Genomic DNA, 18,328 nt, shown 5'->3' on the forward strand with positions numbered 1-18,328 from the left:
AACCTCATCAGATTCCTTTTGGCCCAATCTTCCAATTGGTCTAGGTCCTTCTGTATCCTATCCCTCCCCTCCAGCGTATCTACCACTCCTCCCAGTTTAGTATCATCCGCAAATTTGCTGAGAGTGCAATCCACACCATCCTCCAGATCATTTATGAAGATATTGAATAAAACCGGCCCCAGGACCGACCCCTGGGGCACTCCACTTGATACCGGCTGCCAACTAGACATGGAGCCATTGATCACTACCCGTTGAGCCCGACAATTTAGCCAGCTTTCTACCCACCTTATGGTGCATTCATCCAGCCCATACTTCCTTAACTTGCTGACAAGAATACTATGGGAGACCGTGTCAAAAGCTTTGCTAAAGTCAAGAAACAATACATCCACTGCTTTCCCTTCATCCACAGAACCAGTAATCTCATCATAAAAGGCGATTAGATTAGTCAGGCATGACCTTCCCTTGGTGAATCCATGCTGGCTGTTCCTGATCACTTTCCTCTCATGCAAGTGCTTCAGGATTGATTCTTTGAGGACCTGCTCCATGATTTTTCCAGGGACTGAGGTGAGGCTGACTGGCCTGTAGTTCCCAGGATCTTCCTTCTTCCCTTTTTTAAAGATTGGCACTACATTAGCCTTTTTCCAGTCATCCGGGACTTCCCCGGTTCGCCACGAGTTTTCAAAGATAATGGCCAGTGGCTCTGCAATCACAGCCGCCAATTCCTTCAGCACTCTCGGATGCAACTCGTCCGGCCCCATGGACTTGTGCACGTCCAGCTTTTCTAAATAGTCCCTAACCGCCTCTATCTCCACAGAGGGCTGGCCATCTCTTCCGCATTTTGTGATGCCCAGCGCAGCAGTCTGGGAGCTGACCTTGTTAGTGAAAACAGAGGCAAAAAAAGCATTGAGTACATTAGCTTTTTCCACATCCTCTGTCACTAGGTTGCCTCCCTCATTCAGTAAGGGGCCCACACATTCCTTGGCTTTCTTCTTGTTGCCAACATACCTGAAGAAACCCTTCTTGTTACTCTTGACATCTCTGGCTAGCTGCAGCTCCAGGTGCGATTTGGCCCTCCTGATAACATTCCTACATGCCAGAGCAATATTTTTATACTCTTCCCTGGTCATATGTCCAACCTTCCACTTCTTGTAAGCTTCTTTTTTATGTTTAAGATCCGCTAGGATTTCACCATTAAGCCAAGTTGGTCGCCTGCCATATTTACTATTCTTTCGACTCATCGGGATGGTTTGTCCCTGTAACCTCAACAGGGATTCCTTGAAATACAGCCAGCTCTCCTGGACTCCTTTCCCCTTCAAGTTAGTCCCCCAGGGGATCCTGGCCATCCGTTCCCTGAGGGAGTCGAAGTCTGCTTTCCTGAAGTCCAGGGTCCGTATCCTGCTGCTTACCTTTGTAAGGGATACCCAACCACAGACCTTTTCACAACTGCAGCAAACAAGAAATGCCCAAGGCTTTGTTCTAGGCAAACACTCCTCGGGGGATGCATTCATGAACTAGGCAAACACTCCTCGAGGGATGCATTCGTGTTCCCATGGAACACCAACCTAACGTATGCATTTCCCCGATACCACTCGTACACAAAGTACTGATCAAAATACGAACAGACCAAGCCAGGGTCATAATGATCACCCCTACGTGGCCCAGACAGGCATGGTACCCTTTTCTTGCCAAGATGGCGCTTTCCGCACCCATCCCACTACCTCTCCGCCCAAATCTCTTGTCCCAAGAACACGGTCTACTACTCCACCCCAGTTTAACCATGTTACACCTCAGGGTTTGGCTCCTTCATGGCTCTCTCATGCAGAGTGAACTTGCTGGGAGAAGGTTTGAAATATACTCCCTCATAGCACAACAAATTGTACACACACCACCTACCTTCCTAACTGGACAAGATTTACATACCCGTGGGCTGCCACAGAAACCGCTCCTTTTTTCCGTGCTTCTCCCGTTAATCCTTGACTATCTGTTAGAGATTAAACTCTCTGGACTCTCCCTGAGTTCCATCAAAGTCCACTTGGCTGCAGTTACAATGTTCCATGATGCCATCGATGATAGGCCTATCTTTGCTCACCCAATTACTAAGCGATTTCTTAAGGAACCCTATACCCAGACAGCAATCCGCCTAATCCACCTTGGAACTTTCTCCTAGCCTTAACATGCCTAACCCAAAAACCATTTGAACCATTAGCCACATGTTCCCTCCTACATCTCTCTATGAAAACTGCATTTCTGGTAGCAATTACCTCTGCGAGACGCACAGGAGAAATTGCAGCACTCATGGCAGATCTGCCATGCACCATATTTTTTAAGCACAAAGTCACCCTATGCTTACTCCCGAGAATTCTACCGAAAGTGCACTCATCTTTCCATGTCAATGAGCCTATCCATCTCCCTACCTTTTTCCATAAGCACATGCAAATTCCTTTGAATCTACGATGCTCACTTTAGACGTGCGCAGAGCTTTGTCCTTCTACTTGGACAGGACTAAAACCTTCAGGCATTCCAACAAGCTATTCGTCCCCATTGCAGAGCGCTCTAAGGGCTCATCTATCTCTAACCACAGACTTTCCAACAGAATCTCGAGTTGCATTTGTCTCTGCTATCAATTACAGAATGTGACTCCCCCTACTTTTATCAGGACTCACTCCACCAAATCCCTGGCAGCCTCAGTGGCTTTTCTACGTAACGTCCCCCGTAACGACATTTCCAGAGCTGCCATTTGGGCTTCTGAAAATACATTTGCAAAACATTATGCTCTTACACAGGGACCCATCACCAATACATGTGTGGGCAGAGCTGTTCTATCTACTGCATTCCTTCCAGATTCAAAGTCCCTACCTCCTTGAGAGATACCTACTTTGGAGCACCCACAGGGACACCTCTCGAAGAAGAAGAGGAGAACACTCACCTGTGCAGTAACTGGCGTTCTTCAAGATGAGTGTCCCTGTAGGTGCTCCACTCCCCACCCTCCTCCCCTCTACTTTGGAGCTGGGGCGGCCTCCATTATAGAGAAGGAACTGAGGAGTTCGGCCGCGCATGCGCAATATTAAGACAAGACTGGTATGTGTGAGGCAGGCTTTGCGCATGCGCAGCCGATACGGGTACTGCTGTAAAAATCTCTGAACAACGGCGCAGGGGCTCATCGACACCTACAGTGGAGCACCCACAGGGACACTCATCTCGAAGAACATCAGTTACTGCACAGGTGAGTAACCTCCCCTTCTGCAGACCAGATTATTACTTCATTTATACTTAGGCAACTACATAGTTTGCTGATTATACTCCATGACACCTGCACAAACCCATAGCCTTGAACTTTTCCATAAATATATACATTCATGCATAGCTTTAGACATTGCCATTGATGTGCAGGGCAGGATAAAATCTAGGTTGCCAAATCTTAGCTGTGTTGGTTCAGTAATACTAAAATAAGCACTGACTTATTTGTTTTTAAAATAAACAGAAATAACTCTGGATACACAGAGCAAATATGAATTAGAAGGTGTCAGTTTCACTTTTCAGAGTAAACAGCATTTTAAAATGTCAAAGAAAAATAATGTGCTGAATAGTGCTGGGTGATTTTTCAGTTCAGCTAGAAAGTGGAAAAGTCAGGGGAAAATATTCAGTTTGGTTCTGAAAATAATTTAGAATTTGGAAAAGTCCATTTTGGGCCTGCAAACTTCATGGGTCAGAGGGTGTTTCTTTAGAAGCTATAGCCCAGTGGTTTGGGCACAGCCTGGGATGTGGGAGATCCAGGTTTGAATCCCCACTCTGGAGCAGGGATTTGAACTCAGATTCTACAGATGTCTCAGATGAGCATCCTAACCACCAAGCTATAGGTGTGTTGCTTTTATTTTTTCTTGTTGAAGCTGTTACACTTTGTAGCTGTAGATGTGCCTGATTCCGAGGAGGGAATTAAATCCACAGCTCCTACCTCCTAGGTGAGTGCCTTAATCATCATGCTATAGAGTTGCGCTCTCTCTTCCCAGTGAATATTTAAGTGTTTCTATAAACTGGAAGAACTTCAGCGGGAGAGATTAAGAACAGTCCCATAGCGTGGTGGTTAGGATGCTCAGGTGAGGTGGGGCCATTAAGGGGGCAAATCTTTGTTCCAGTCCCTGCTCCAGAATTAGGGGTTCAGGCCTGGGTCTTTCACATACCAGCCAAGTGCCTTAATCAGGGCCTGTGTTACCTAAATGACACCCTGAGTGAGACTGGGGGGTGGAGCTGGGTGAGGGATGGAGCTCGACTGGCGGTGGAGTGGAGGTGCATGTGGATCAGGGCTGGAGGCGAAGCTGGGAGTGGAGCATGGGACGGGGTTGGACCGGGGCTGGAGGCAGAGCTGGGAGTGTGGCGAGGATGTGGAGTGGAGGTGCAGGTAGAGCAAGGGATGGGGGGCAAAGCAGGGGTACAGGCGGAGCAGAGGATGGGGGCGGACCAGAGCTGGGGGAGGAACTGGGGAGGAGGCAGGATGGAGAGAAGATGCAGGTGGCGCAGGGGTTAGGGCCAGAGTGAGGCTGGAGGTGGACCGTGGGCTGCGGCTGTGAGGATCAGGGTGGCAGGAGGCTGTTATTGTGACACTCTCTTGGCAGCCCCCCTACCGCGGCACCTTGAGCAATCGCCCATGCTAAGGTTGGCCCTGGCCCTAACCACTGGGGTAAAGGTGTCAAAGGACAGACTCTCTCTCTTTGCTGAAAAAGTTTTCCCCAGTTGAAACTGATCAGTCAAATTCACAGTTATAGGTCATCTGAAATTTCATTTTTGTGTGAATAGGCTTTTTTTCCAAAAAAAAATTCTGTAGTGCTGAATGTATTTTTAGGTTTTTAGCTACTTTTGGCGGCAAAACAAAATCACCTCAACATAAAACCTTTTGTGGCAAAGTTAAAGCGACAAAGCATCAGTGTAGACACTGCTGTTTGTTTTGTCGACAGAACTGGCTTCCCCCAATATCCCACAATGCTGGCTGTGACTGCTCTGCTCACTGTTTTGATATCTGCTGTCCAGCAGGCATGTGCCCCTTCACTTTCAAAGCTCCAGGAAGTATCTGACAGCTGAGCATGCTGCTCCGCTTGGGGAACAAAGAGCAAATAATTGGAAAGCTCCTGTTCTGCCTTGCGCTGGGAACACAGCGGCCGGTTGGCAGACTGCTGCTGCAGGGAGCAAGGCGGGGGTGGGCCGGGGAAGGAGAGGACTTCTATGCTGCTTTGATGTTCCTCAGGACGGAGAGCTCACAGAGCTGCTCAGGATGCCGCTCCTGGCATCTGAGGAAGCTGTGGGAGAACTGAGGGAATCACAGAACCATAGGCAGGCAGGCAGAACGGGTTGCTTCGGAAGAGACTGCTGTGCCGAGCAGAGCCAGGGGCTGATGTGGGGGAGGGATGTCCCCCTCCTCCTGCCTCAGGATAGGTCGGTCAGCCTACTGTCTTCCCCTGCCCCAGACACACCACTCTCCTCTCCCTCCCCCTATACACTTCAGTTGAAAAAGCAGCTGACAATCTACTAGGATGCCCCAGGAAGGGAACGATGGGATTGAGAAACCTGCATCATGTGATGCTGTACCTACCCCATGAGGCAATGCAGACTCTTCCCAAAGTCCCAGCCGGTTGCATAGTGGGATAGCTATCACATTGCACTGCTCTCTGTCAAAGCAAGAGCTGCTAGTGTGGATGCACTCCGCCATCACAAGGAGCTAGTGTGGACATGAAACAGTGGCTTTAATTAAAGCGGCATAACTTTTGCCGACAAAACTTTGTAATGTAGACAAGGCCTTAAATTAATGTTAACATAATTAGCTATTCATTGCTTATTACTGCATTAAAAAAAAATTAAGAATACTGTGTTGCAAACACAGAATAAAATATCTGAGACGGGATACTACAAAAGTGGCCTGTCGTTCGTTGGGATTTTTCTTTGTGCTCCAAAACAATATGTAGAATACTGTGTCGTTCTATCTTGAATCAACTGATCAATCTCTAGAAAGTGTACTAAACAAGTAAAACCTCTTGATGTGCACCCAAACCCCAACACCATCTAGTAATAGAGAAAATGAGTCATTAACAGTCTTGAAGTATTGAAGAAATTAAAGAGATTGTTGAAAAGCATATTCAAGTCTCTTAATTCAGTTGTACTGAATGTTGTACTCCACAAAAAGTGTACATTCTAGATTTTGCTCCTTACATAGGTGACTACATTTCAGAGTGCTTTGGGATGCAAGGCACCATATAAATGTAAGATAATTTCATCCACAAGATAATGGAAGAAGATTTGCCTTGAAGGTTGATCTCCTGGCAAATCACATTCATGGGACTACTTGCTACAGTTTATATATGGTAGCTGGAAATGTTTGGAATTATATCTCACTACAGCAAGTCAGGAGATCTGGGTTCTATTGCTGCCTCTTGCACTGAGTGATTTCCAGGGATTAGCTGTGTGACCTTGGGCAAGTGATTTGACTTCTTCAGTTTCCTCATGGAAATAACACTTCCCTACCCTACATCAAAAGTATTATGAGGCTTAAATCACTAAAGTTTGGTAAGCACTTTGAGATCTTTGAACAGAATATACGTGGAAATGCAACGTATTGCTGCTGCTGTTATATTTGCCTTCTATGGCACCTCATACAAACTGCTTCCCAAAACACTTTGCAGATCTGAATCTGGGGGTTTGGCTGAGTTTGCGAGGCCTTATTCTTAATTTGGTGGCATTTCTCTGTTTAGACCAGTGATGCTTAGCTAAGGCTCCTGAACCACAAGTGGCTCTTTAATGTGTCTCCTGTGGTTCTTTGCAGCACGTGATATTAAAACATTGTGTGATTTAATTATTAACCAGTCTAAGTTATTAACCAATCGGGATGCTTTTGCTATGTTGTTAACAAATTGTAGTTGATGAAATAATAATACTTGGTGAGTCATTTTGCTGTGAGAATTATATATATAAACTAAATATTTCCCCTGGCATACTGCTTAAATATGAATATATAGTACTATACTAAATGAAACAGTGTCTTCACACTACTGTGACTCTTCTGGGAGGGGGAGGAAATTCTGCGTGCACAACATTAATTTCTGCAAAATTTTGTGTTGCGCAGTGGTGCAGAATTCGCCCAGGAGTAAATAATTGTCTACTGATCAAAGAACTGGTTGATGACAGCCAATAACACTTTTCAGTGTAACAAAACCCCCATCTCAGCTCTGCCCATCTTCCCAATACAGTTTTTAAATGGAGACATCCTGAAAGAGAAAAGATGGAAGGGAGAGAAAATAATAAGAATGGTGCGGAGAATGGAGTGAATGGGGATGACAGAGCCCCTGGCACAGGAGGGAAGGCGGGATTGGGGAACACATTGAACTTTTGGCATTGGAGGACATGGGGTGAGAATTGGGGGCACACAGAGACCCAGCATGGAGGAAGGGGTGGCTGGTTGCAGAAGTAGAAGGGGATGGGAGGGTGGCACACAGGGAATGTGGGGAGAGACTAGATGAATGCAAGGAGTCCCTGGTGTGTGCAAAGCACTCAGCCTACAGAAGCAACAAAATCTGCAATCCTGTAGTAGTATTGTACTTAAACTGAAAAAACCCAAGAGGCTGCATATCTATGAACTTGACTGAGCAGTACTTCAGAGCACCCTGTAAATAAAACAGAAAAAGATGTTGGCAGTTTGAATTGTTGCCTTTCCTGGTAATTTTTTTTCAGGATTCTAATAATTTTGAGCTACTGTACGAAGCAAATTTCTCTTTGAGGGGTTGGGAGTTAGAGAAGTTAAGTAGGAGCCATACATGGCAAAATCCATAATCTCACCTTTGCTTTTCTGTTGAGTAGGTAGAGAAGCTTTGGAAGCTTTTGTGCCCACTACTTCGAACAGCTTTATCCAATATTACCGTGGAAACTTATAATGATTGGGGAACATGTATAGCAACTTCCTGTGTAAGTTCTCAATATTGCTTAGCTTTGCTCGTTATTCATGTTAAAATAAATTAAACACACACATTTTTGGTAATATGTAAATAACAATTTTATGAAGAAAAATATTTAGATTTATTCTATTAGGATTAAATTCAGAGTAGTAAATCCAACCTAAAAATTGCATTATATACTAATTCTTGAAGTCCTACAGAAAACAGTAAAATACATTTTCTCATTCACAATTGTGGATGCTTTTTCTTCTGGAAGTATAGTTCACACTTTCATCTGCTTTCTAGTTTTGTGATAGCTATGTAAGAGGTAGTTATTGATGACATTAATCTCTGCACTTACTGTAAAATCTTTTACCACTAGTGCTGAATTTTTCCTTACTCTTCTTTTGAAGCTCAGACCACAGAACTGTCCTCAGTTTATAAAATAAAAAGTGCAATTTAATCATGCACGTATTGAAAAGGATCTGGAAAATATATAGATACAGATTAACGTAACTAGGGTGGCCTGTTGACCTTTAAGGGCTTGTCTACGCTTGAAATGCTACAGCAACATAGCTGCACCACTTCAGTGTAGAGCAGTGGTTCTCTGTACCCCTGGGGGTATGCAGAGGTCTTCCAGGGGGTACATCAACTCATCTAGATATTTGCCTAATTTTACAACAAGCTACATAAAATGCACTAGCAAAGTCAGAACAAACTAAAATTTCATACAGAGAATGACTTGTTTTATACTGCTCTATATACTATATGCTGAAATGTAAGCACAATATATATATTCCAATTGATTTATTTTATAATAATATGGTAAAAATGAGAAAGTAAGCAATTTTTCAGTAATAGTGTGCTGTGAACACTTTTTTGTATTTTTATGTCTGATTTTGTAAGCAAGTAGTTTTTAAGTGAGGTGAAACTTCGGGGTACGCAAGACAAATCAGACTCCTGAAACAGGTACAGTAGTCTGGAAAGGCTGAGAACCACTGGTGTAGAGGCTCCCCATAATAACGGGAGGGGTTCTTCCAACGGTGTAGTAAGCCACCTCCCCAAGACGCAGTAGCTAGGTCAACAGAAAAATTCTTCCATTGACCTAGTACTGTCTGCACGGGGGAGCTAGGTCTGCTTAACGCCGCTGCTCAGATGTATGGATTTTTCACACCCCTGAGCAACGTAGTTAAGCAAACTTAATTCTTCTTCAAGTGCTTGCTCATTCCATTCTAGCTACGTGCATGCCCACATGCACAATCATTGGAGATTTTTGGCTTAGCGGTATCTGTAGAGTTGGATGTAGCTCCCTCTTGAGTGCCATGCTCATGCGTTGGTATATTAATCACTGCCAACCCTACGCCCTCTCAGTTCCTTCATACCGCCTGTGACGGTTGGTCTGAGCACCTTGTCTTACATCCCAAGAGTGTTAGTGGTTCTTACAGTCCATTGTTCTGTCTCCTTTGTTGTTAGTCGATAGGTATTTAGACCTTTAAGGTAAGTGTTAGAGTAGTTGTTTAGGAGTTAGAGTCCCGGCTGCGACTTCGCCTCGAAGTGGGGCATGCCCCATTCCCCAGGCTTTAAGCCATGTTCATCGTGCAGCCAGCCGATAACCATTAGTGACCCCCACAAGAGCTGTTTAAAGTGTTTGGGGGAGTCCCACAGAAAGGATAAGTGCAGGATCTTCAAAAACTTTCGTCCTCGAACTCAGAAGGAGCGAGATATCCACTTGAGGGTCCTTCTCATGGAGGCTTCGCTTCATCCTACCTCGGAGCCCTCTCGATTGCTGACATGCCTGGCACCTCAGCATTGGTGTGCAGTGCACCACAGCACCAGAACCCACCCAGCACCATTCCCCCTCCGCAGTGCCTAAGAAGTGGTTGAAGTCGATGGGCCCGCTAGCACCACAGAAAAAGGGGGCTTCGGGCAAAGGACCTGTGTTAGGCCACATGCCCACCCTGGAGCTGCTTGGGGTCGGACCCCCTAGTTCAGCCAAGGACCCGCCTCTGCCAGGAGATTGAGGGACGTGATTGTTCCCCTCTATTTGACATTGGTAAGGCCTCATCTGGAGTACTGTGTCCAGTTTTGGGCCCCACACTACAAGAAGGATGTACAAAAATTGGAAAGTGTCCAGCGGAGGGCAACAGAAATGATTAGGGGGCTGGAACAAATGACTTATGAGGAGAGGCTGAGGGAACTGGGATTGTTTAGTCTGCTGAAGAGAATGATAGCTGCTTTCAACTACCTGAAAAGGGGTTCCAAAGAGGATGGCTCTAGACTGTTCTCAATGGTAGCAGATGACAGAACAAGGAGTAATGGTCTCAAGTTGCAGTGGGGGAGGTTTAGGTTGGATATTAGGAAAAACTTTTTCACTCGGAGGGTGGTGAAGCACTGGAATGCGTTACCTAAGGAGGTGGTGGAATCTCCTTCCTTTGAGGTTTTTAAGGTCAGGCTTGACAAAGCCCTGGCTGGGATGATTTAATTGGGGATGGGTCCTGCTTTGAGCAGGGGGTGGACTAGATGACCTCCTGAGGTCCCTTCCAACCCTGATATTCTAGGATTCTATGATTCTGACTTCTGGGAGCAGTAAGAGGTCCCGGCCCCTAGTAGAGACATCTTTTCCCGAAGTGGACCTGGCGGCCAAAGAGCAAGTAGGCCAACTGGCACCGCAGATGCCAACTAAGATGATGGACCTGGCCAAGGCCCCGGCATCTGTGGGCAAGATGACCTTTAAGGGCTTGTCTACGCTTGAAATGCTACAGCAACATAGCTGCTTATGGGACTGCTCCCTAAAGCAGTGGTGCATCCCCAATCCCCGGACTATAGGCGTCTGTCCCCATCACTGTGGCCCTAGCACCGCAGCCTCAGTCCCCAGTTAGAAGACACAGGTCCCTGATGCCAAGGTCTCCACCTGCAAGGCACAGGACACCTGAGTCGCGACACTGATCTCAGTACCCCTGGTACTGTCAGGTCTCCCACCAGAGTTCGCCACGGTGCAGATCACCATTGCCTAGGCGATCTCCCAGGTGGTGATTCCCCCAGTGTGGGATCGTTCCTGGTCACAGAACCGGTCTCCAGCTTCCCAGTACTGCTCTTCGGGCAGGCACCAGTCCTTGCCTTCTCCTTACAGTCACAAACAAGGGTCAGTCAGCAGACTCAGGCATCTACAGCTCTGCCCTAGTCACCAGAAGGGCAATGGTCTGAGCCTGAAGGGGTGTTCAGCCCCTTGCCTATAAAAGGCGAATTGCCACCGGCCCACGAGACTGGCATGACTCCTGTGGCGTGGAGATGGGGCAAGGCCCCTCTCAGTGGTAGTACTGGAACTTTTGAGGTGTACCTGTTATGTCAGTCCCGTACTCCCACTGTTACTCCCAGGCCTAATCGGACAAGCTGCACCTGGCACAGCCAGCACCCAAGTCAGAGCACGGTGCCAAATCTAACACGAGGGCGACATAGTAGGTACTGACACCCAAGGAGCCATCCCCGGACGAGCAAGGGGAAGCTGCACCTCCCCCTGCTATGCAGTCATCTTCATTGTCTCTGGACGAAAGAGCGGCGGGCTCCTCACAAATGAGCAGTCCCCCCGACAACTTCAAGGAGCACCAGGCCCTGCTCAAAATAGTGGCTGCCAACCTGAACTTGGAGGTCAAGGAGCTAGCAGAGGAGTCTGACGACCTCTTTAATGTTATACTCTCCTCTACCCTGTCCCAGGTCACATTGCCCGTCCACCCAGGGGTCCTTAAAATTGCCAAGTGTATGTGGCAGACCCCCTCTTCCATTCCACCTACCTCCAAGAAGGTGGAAGAGAAGTATTACCTCCCCACAAAGGGGGTTGAGTGCCTGTCACCCACTCTCCAGGGGGATCCCTGGTCGTGTCTGCTGACAACAAAAGGGACAGATGAATGGCACACTGGAAAGTAAAGATACCAAGAGGCTGAACTTGTTTGGTAAGAAAATTTATTCGACAGCCGGCCTGCAATTTTGGGTATCTAACCATCAGGCCCTGCTAGGCAGGTACAACTTCAACCTGTGGGACTCCATCAGCAAGTTTAAGGAGGGCTTCCCACATGACCGAGCCCAGGAGTTCTCTGCCTTGGTGGACGAGGGCAAAGCAGTGGCAAGAGGCACCCTCCAGATGGCCTGGGACGCTACAGACTCGGCAGCCAGGTAGTCACTTCTGCAGTGGTCATGAGGCTCAGCTGGTGGTTACAGTCCTCTGGGCTGTCCCAGGAGTTGCAGAGTACCCTTCAGGACCTTCCATTTGAGGGAGCTGCGTGACGAACAGCTCCACGGCCTTAGACTCACATGCCACCCAGTTTCTTGGGCCTTCAGACCCCTTAGAAGGCTAGAAAGCCTTTCCATCCCCCTCCACCTCCGTCGAGGTTCTGTGGTGTCCCCCAGTCCAGCTCCTCCAGGAAGTACAGGGACAAAGGATTTCAATGGTGTCACCCATCTTCTTCCCATTCCTCCCCCCAGCCTAGTTCTTCTAGAGGCCAAGGAAGCCAGAAGCAGGTGTTTTGAGGATGCACCCAAGGATGGCACCCCAGTCACTCCCCAGAATCCACCTCCTGGCTCTTTTCTCAACCTCCTGCACCCCCTCTGGTCAGGCTGGTCACGGCTCACCTCAGACCACTGGGTGCTTGACATAATATCTTTAGGCTTAACCCCTTCAAGCCTCTGGCTTTCTGCTCTCTCCTTCTCTGGTCCTGGAAGGTTACATTCCTAGTTGCGATAATGTCCGCCCACCAGTTCTCTGAGATTAGGGCGCTTACCTCGGAACCACCCTATACGGTCTTCTACAAAGACAAGGTCCAGCTGCAGCCACACCCAGCTTTCCTGCCCAAGGTGGTCTCACAGTTGCATACGGGCCAGGACTTTTACTTACCTGTCTTTTTTTCCAAAGTCGCATAAGTCAGAGGAGGAGCATAGATTCATTCCTGAGATGTCAGGAGGGTGTTAGCCTTCTACACTGAAAGGACCAAGCCATTCCGCAAGTCAACCCAGTTGTTCATCGTGGTGGCTTACAGGATGAAAGGTCATCCAGTGTCCACTCAAAGAATTTCTGCTTGTATCACTGTCTGCATTCACTGCTGTTCTGATCAGGTAGGGGTGCCACCATAACTGCCCATTCAACCAGGGCACAAGCCTCCTCGGCAACTTTCCTAGCCCAAGTGCCTATCCAGAACAGCTGTAGGGCGGCCAGCTGGTCGTCTGTCCACATGTTCATGTCCCGTTATGCACTTACCCAGCAGGCCTGGAGTGATGCTGGCTTTGGTTGAGCAGTACTAGACTGTGAACTCCAAGCCGACCTCCGAGGATACTGCTTGTGAGTCACCTAGAATGGAAGTGACATGAGCAAGCACTTGAAAAATAAAAAACTGTTACCTACCTTTTCGTTCTTCAAGATGTATTGCTCATGTCCATTTCATTATCCACCCTCCTACCTGAGTTGCCAGCAAGAAGGAACTGAGAGGGCTTAGGGTCAGCACTAATATACCAACGCATGAGTGCAGCACTGAAGAGGGCGATACAGCTGATCCTACGGATACTGCTAAGGCAAAAATCACCAATGACTGTGCGTGTGATGAGCACGCACATACGTAGAATGGAAAGGACATGAGCAACACATCTCGAAGAACAACAGCTACAAAAATTTAGGTAACCATTTTTTTTTCTAGTGTAGACCAGGCCTTGTATCCAGTAAGATTTCTCTGCACTAAATGTTAATAGTTTTTCATAACTAGATTACATCCTTTAAAATGCCATAGAATAAAAATAACACTGTTTTTAAATCACTGTACTTTACTAAGTAATTGGTAATAAATCTCTTGCGCCACTATCCATGATTAGAATACCGCATTTCTGCATGATCCTGATTTTTTTTTTTTTTACTGGACCCTAATTTTGAGAAAAGCAAAACACTGTCTTCATTTATGTAATAATGCATACATAGGAACCTCAAGAACATTTAATGCAAATATTTAATTGTCTTTCTTTTTACATGGCTTAAAGTAGAATCACCAAATTCCTCTGTTTTCCAGTTACTGATTTATAACTTTCTTTATCAGGAGAGCAGAGATCCTCGGAAACTGCACTGGTTATTTGAGCTGTTGTTGGAGTCTCCTTTGAGTGGTGAAGGAGGATCATTTGTAGATGCATGGTAAAATGTTACCTTCAAACTGCTTTACAGTTGATGGGTAAAGCATGAACAAATGTAAGAGATGTGGATAAAGTTCACTCAGAGTATATTGTGACTGGCCACTGCAAGGTGGAAGAGCCAAGAGTCTAATCGTGTACCTGCACATCCCACACAAGAACCTCTTAGTTGTAGTTCCTTGTTCATGCCCTTCCTCCTCCTATCCTTAGTTCCCCAGGGGTAGAGTAGGGCCCAGAGGGGAAAAACATTGCTTAAAGCACATTACTATGATTAATTGGATTCAGTTAGGACAGTAGTTCTCAAAGTATGGGGCGTACCTCCTGAATGTGTCAAGGGAGGTGCTAGCTTTGTGCTCTTTTGAGCTCTGGCTGTCAGCCCCTGGTGGCTGGGACTCATGCAGAAGGGCCGCACACACCCAGGAGGCGGGGATAAAGAGGTCAGCCCCGGAGGGGCAGTAGCAGCACAGAAGGGTGGCAGTGGGACACTTAGTCTGCTATAAACAGTGATACGACAAATGTCACTTTTCACATTCCCTCCCTTACTTCTGCACTGCTGCACCCTTCTCAATCTGCTGTGAAAAGTGATATGTGTCAGTATCACTTTTCACATTGCTGTCCTTACTTCTGTGCTGCTGTTGGCGTGAAGCTGCCTTCAGAGCTGGGCATCTGACCAGCAGCTGCTGCTCTCCACTCTGCCTTCAGAGTTGGGTAGCAGTATATGTAGTGGAGGTGGGGAGGGGTGAAAATGACTACAGACACAGAGAAGGGGGGCCCTATTAAGTAAGTTTGAGAACCATAACTATTGTGGAACTATGGTACTGACATAACAGCAATACTGTAATAGTTACTCTCATTTTGTGATTGAAAAGCTTTTATACTCTTGTGTATCTGTAGTTCATGGATATATGTAAATCATTAAAAACAAGACTTGGAAAAAATAAGTTGCAGTTGTCAATACAGTAAAGCTAACTAAAGCCTTCATGTTCCAATTTCTAGCCGACTCTATGTATTGCAAGGTGGCCTTGCACAGCAAGAATGGAGAGTACCAGAGCTGTTGCACAGGTTACTAAAGTACTTGGAACCTAAACTCACCCAGGTTTACAAAAATGTCAGAGAAAGAATAGGAAGGTTAGTGTTCTCTTCTGACGAATTTTCTTTGTTCTGTTCATGTCCATTGAATACTCAAGTATTATTTATTTTCTTTGGATGATTGTCTTCCTAGGTATGTGAACATATACATGTACCAGCATAGAAATAAATAATGTACCTATACATTGCTATTTAACAGGCACTTTTTGTAAACATAGGGTGATGTCTTGATTCTCATCCTGTTGTTTCATGTGACCTCTCATTTTCACACTGGGAGAGCTCTAAAGCTCTAGAAACAAATGAACTGTACCCAACCCCTGCCAGACCAAGGTGAAATTTTCAAAACCACCTAAGCTCCTAAGTGCCATTGAAAGTCTATCAAATTGTAACAAGTTAGAACATATAACTAATGAATAATTAGGGTCTCAGATGTGCTAGAGTGGGTTTTTCTAGAAATATTTATAGTCAGAGAATAATCTGGAATCATAGCGATATAGGGCTGGAAGGTACCTTCAGAGGTCATCTAGTCCAGCCCTACATGGTGAAACAGGACCAAATACACAGTCCTAGACTATGCATGACAGGTTTTTGACTAACCTGTCCTTAGAAACCTCCAATCACAGGGATTCTACATCCTCCCTTGGAAGCTTATTCCAGTGCTTAACTATCCGTATGATTAAAAAGTTTTTCCTAATATCTACTTAAATCTCCTGTGCTGCAGATTATGGTGATTATTTCTTGTCCTACCTTCAATGGCCATGGAGAACAATTGATCAACATCCTTTTTAGAAAAGCCCCTAATATATTTGAAGATTATCAGGTTTCCCCTCAGTCTTTGTTTCTCAAGACTAAACATGCCCAGTTTCTTTTAACCATTTATTATGGTATGATTCATTTTGTGTGTCTACAGTTTGCAACCTTCAGGAAAGAGTTATAAGTAAACAGCATATCTTTTCATGTACTGTATGCAAAATAGCATGTTTGTCAGAAATAAGAAAAATAATTCTCGTACAGGATATCAAGTTACGTACACGCCAAATAAGATTCCGAACGCAATAGATAGACGTTGTCAAAGATGAAAAATGTGAACTCATTAAAAATAGAAGCCATAGCATTTTCCCCCCCTTGAGTCTTTCACTTTCTCATTAGGTGAAAACAGTTTTTAAGCCCTCAATTAATAGTTTTCCTCATGTTCTCACTGAGGTTTAGATGTGTGTGTATATATAGTGAAGCAGCTCAGTGAACTGAGGTTATTTGTCTTGGTGTATTGTACTCTTATGGTGTAATGCCTTAAATTGAGGTAAAGATCTGAATCACAATGATGTTGCATTCTGTTTCAGATAGCATTTGGTTTTATTTATTTTATGTGGTCTACAGGAAGAAATTTTAAATTTCAAAAAAGTATTAAATTTCAACTAGTAAAATGCAGCAAATAGCCACTGAACACATTTAACTGGTTTCTTCATATTAATGTATAAACTTGCGTTATTTATTTTTAGTGTTTTGACCTACATATTCATGATAGATGTTTCCTTGCCAAATACTGCTCCAACAAAGTCCCCTCATGTCCATGAGTTCACTACGCGAATACTTGAAAAGCTCAAACCTCTTATGGAAGTGGATGAAGAAATTCAGAACCATGTTATGGAAGAGAATGGAGTTGGTGAACAAGATGAGCGAACTCAGGGCATTAAACTCTTGAAAACCAGTGAGTTGCTGAATTTAACTTGTGAAAACAGACAATGTGTTTGGCTGCACAGAATTATGATTGAGTACTGCAAGTGGCATACTTACAATGTGCAATTTTGCCTGTTACATTAGCTTTATACTAAAGAGGTGTCTGTACCTCTTGTAGGTTGGACTGTGTTAATGTATAACTTATTCCAAATTACATGACTATGGCTTGAATAATAATTATTCTAATGAAAACTCATGGGCTCTAACATAAGAGCACAGAGCCAAACTTACTGTTGATGCAACTCCATTAACATTAGTAGAAATCTGGTGAGATATGCCAGTAGTGAATTTGGCCTATATATTTGTCATTTTGCTTGTTGATCTTGTTATTCAGTAAGTATTTCTGTCTTTTTATAAACAGTCCTGAAGTGGTTGATGGCAAGTGCAGGTCGGTCCTTCTCCACGGCTGTCACAGAACAACTCCAACTCTTACCTTTGTTTTTCAAGGTACCCATTTTAATTACTGAGCTTTTAGTCACATTTGGTTTAAAAACAAGTTATAAAAATAAATGAATAAAAAGCAATGTTATGATTGATTTTAAAAAATGTTTTTTTTAAATAGAAAAGTGTGCATATATATGGCTAGCCAAATTCTGCCCCAACATCCTCCTTTGCTTATGTGTGAAATAGATAGTGTACTTATAGAAGCTGGAACCATTGGTCTAGCCTTTTTCCAATACGCCCTCCCATTCTTGCACATAGAAATATATGATTGATCTTATGGAGGAATCCTGAGCTGTTTCAAAATGATGAAAGGGTGCAGAGAGATCCAGATATTTTTCAGGTGTATGCTCTTACAATGAACAGGCAGAACTTGGCCAGAGTTTCTGAATGCGGAGACTTAATGGTCACACTTGGTAAAGGAAGTAGAGTAGTGTCCAGCAGACCACTATTCGGTTTCATACTTCAGAAACTCTTTATGCAGTGCTGTTTAGCTGCAGTGTTCTAGAAGATTACAGAGTGTAGTCAAACTGTTTTCTTCTGCAGTTAGTCCAACACCATAGTGTTAGCAGGTGTGAGACCCTTACATTTTCAAAGATGGAGTTACTCTGTAGGTCTTGGTAGGCTCCTGTAGTCCTTCTACCATTCATAAGTTGAGACAGCTCATTTCACCACTACTGCATAGAATGGGACAGCTTGCTTTTCACAGCAGTTGGCCTTTTGGCCTAAAATATGACTGACATAAGGAACCTATTATTCTTAGCAGGCTTTCTCTAGATTATACTGTCCACCCTAACCCAAGTCACTGTGAATAGACATGAGTACCTTTAGACTTGGAATATCACCATCTTCACTTTTTTTTCTCTCCAGTGGTGGAAACAGCCCCTATAGTTATATTAAGATCAAATTCAATTAATAGACAGCAACAAAGCAGGCTTTTTCACAACTGTTCAGGCCATGAAAAAGAACAGCAAATTTCATTCAATTTAGAATTC

At 45.0% G+C, this 18,328-nt stretch overlaps 1 protein-coding gene across 4 annotated transcripts in view; it reads left to right on the top strand.

Annotated features, from left to right (window-relative positions):
• The window catches only part of PSME4 (proteasome activator subunit 4), a 218,513-nt gene that overhangs the window by 154,042 nt on the left and 46,143 nt on the right, over positions 1-18,328 (top strand). For all 4 annotated transcript variants that reach the window (XM_073339167.2, XM_073339165.2, XM_073339166.2 and 1 more), the window contains 5 exons: positions 7,837-7,941; positions 13,979-14,070; positions 15,063-15,194; positions 16,655-16,863; positions 17,254-17,339. In XM_073339167.2, coding sequence (XP_073195268.2) covers positions 7,837-7,941; positions 13,979-14,070; positions 15,063-15,194; positions 16,655-16,863; positions 17,254-17,339 — 624 coding nt within the window. The remainder of the gene's footprint in view (positions 1-7,836; positions 7,942-13,978; positions 14,071-15,062; positions 15,195-16,654; positions 16,864-17,253; positions 17,340-18,328) is intronic.

Source organism: Lepidochelys kempii, chromosome 3, assembly GCF_965140285.1.
Source record: "Lepidochelys kempii isolate rLepKem1 chromosome 3, rLepKem1.hap1, whole genome shotgun sequence".
Lineage (NCBI taxonomy): Eukaryota > Metazoa > Chordata > Testudines > Cheloniidae > Lepidochelys > Lepidochelys kempii.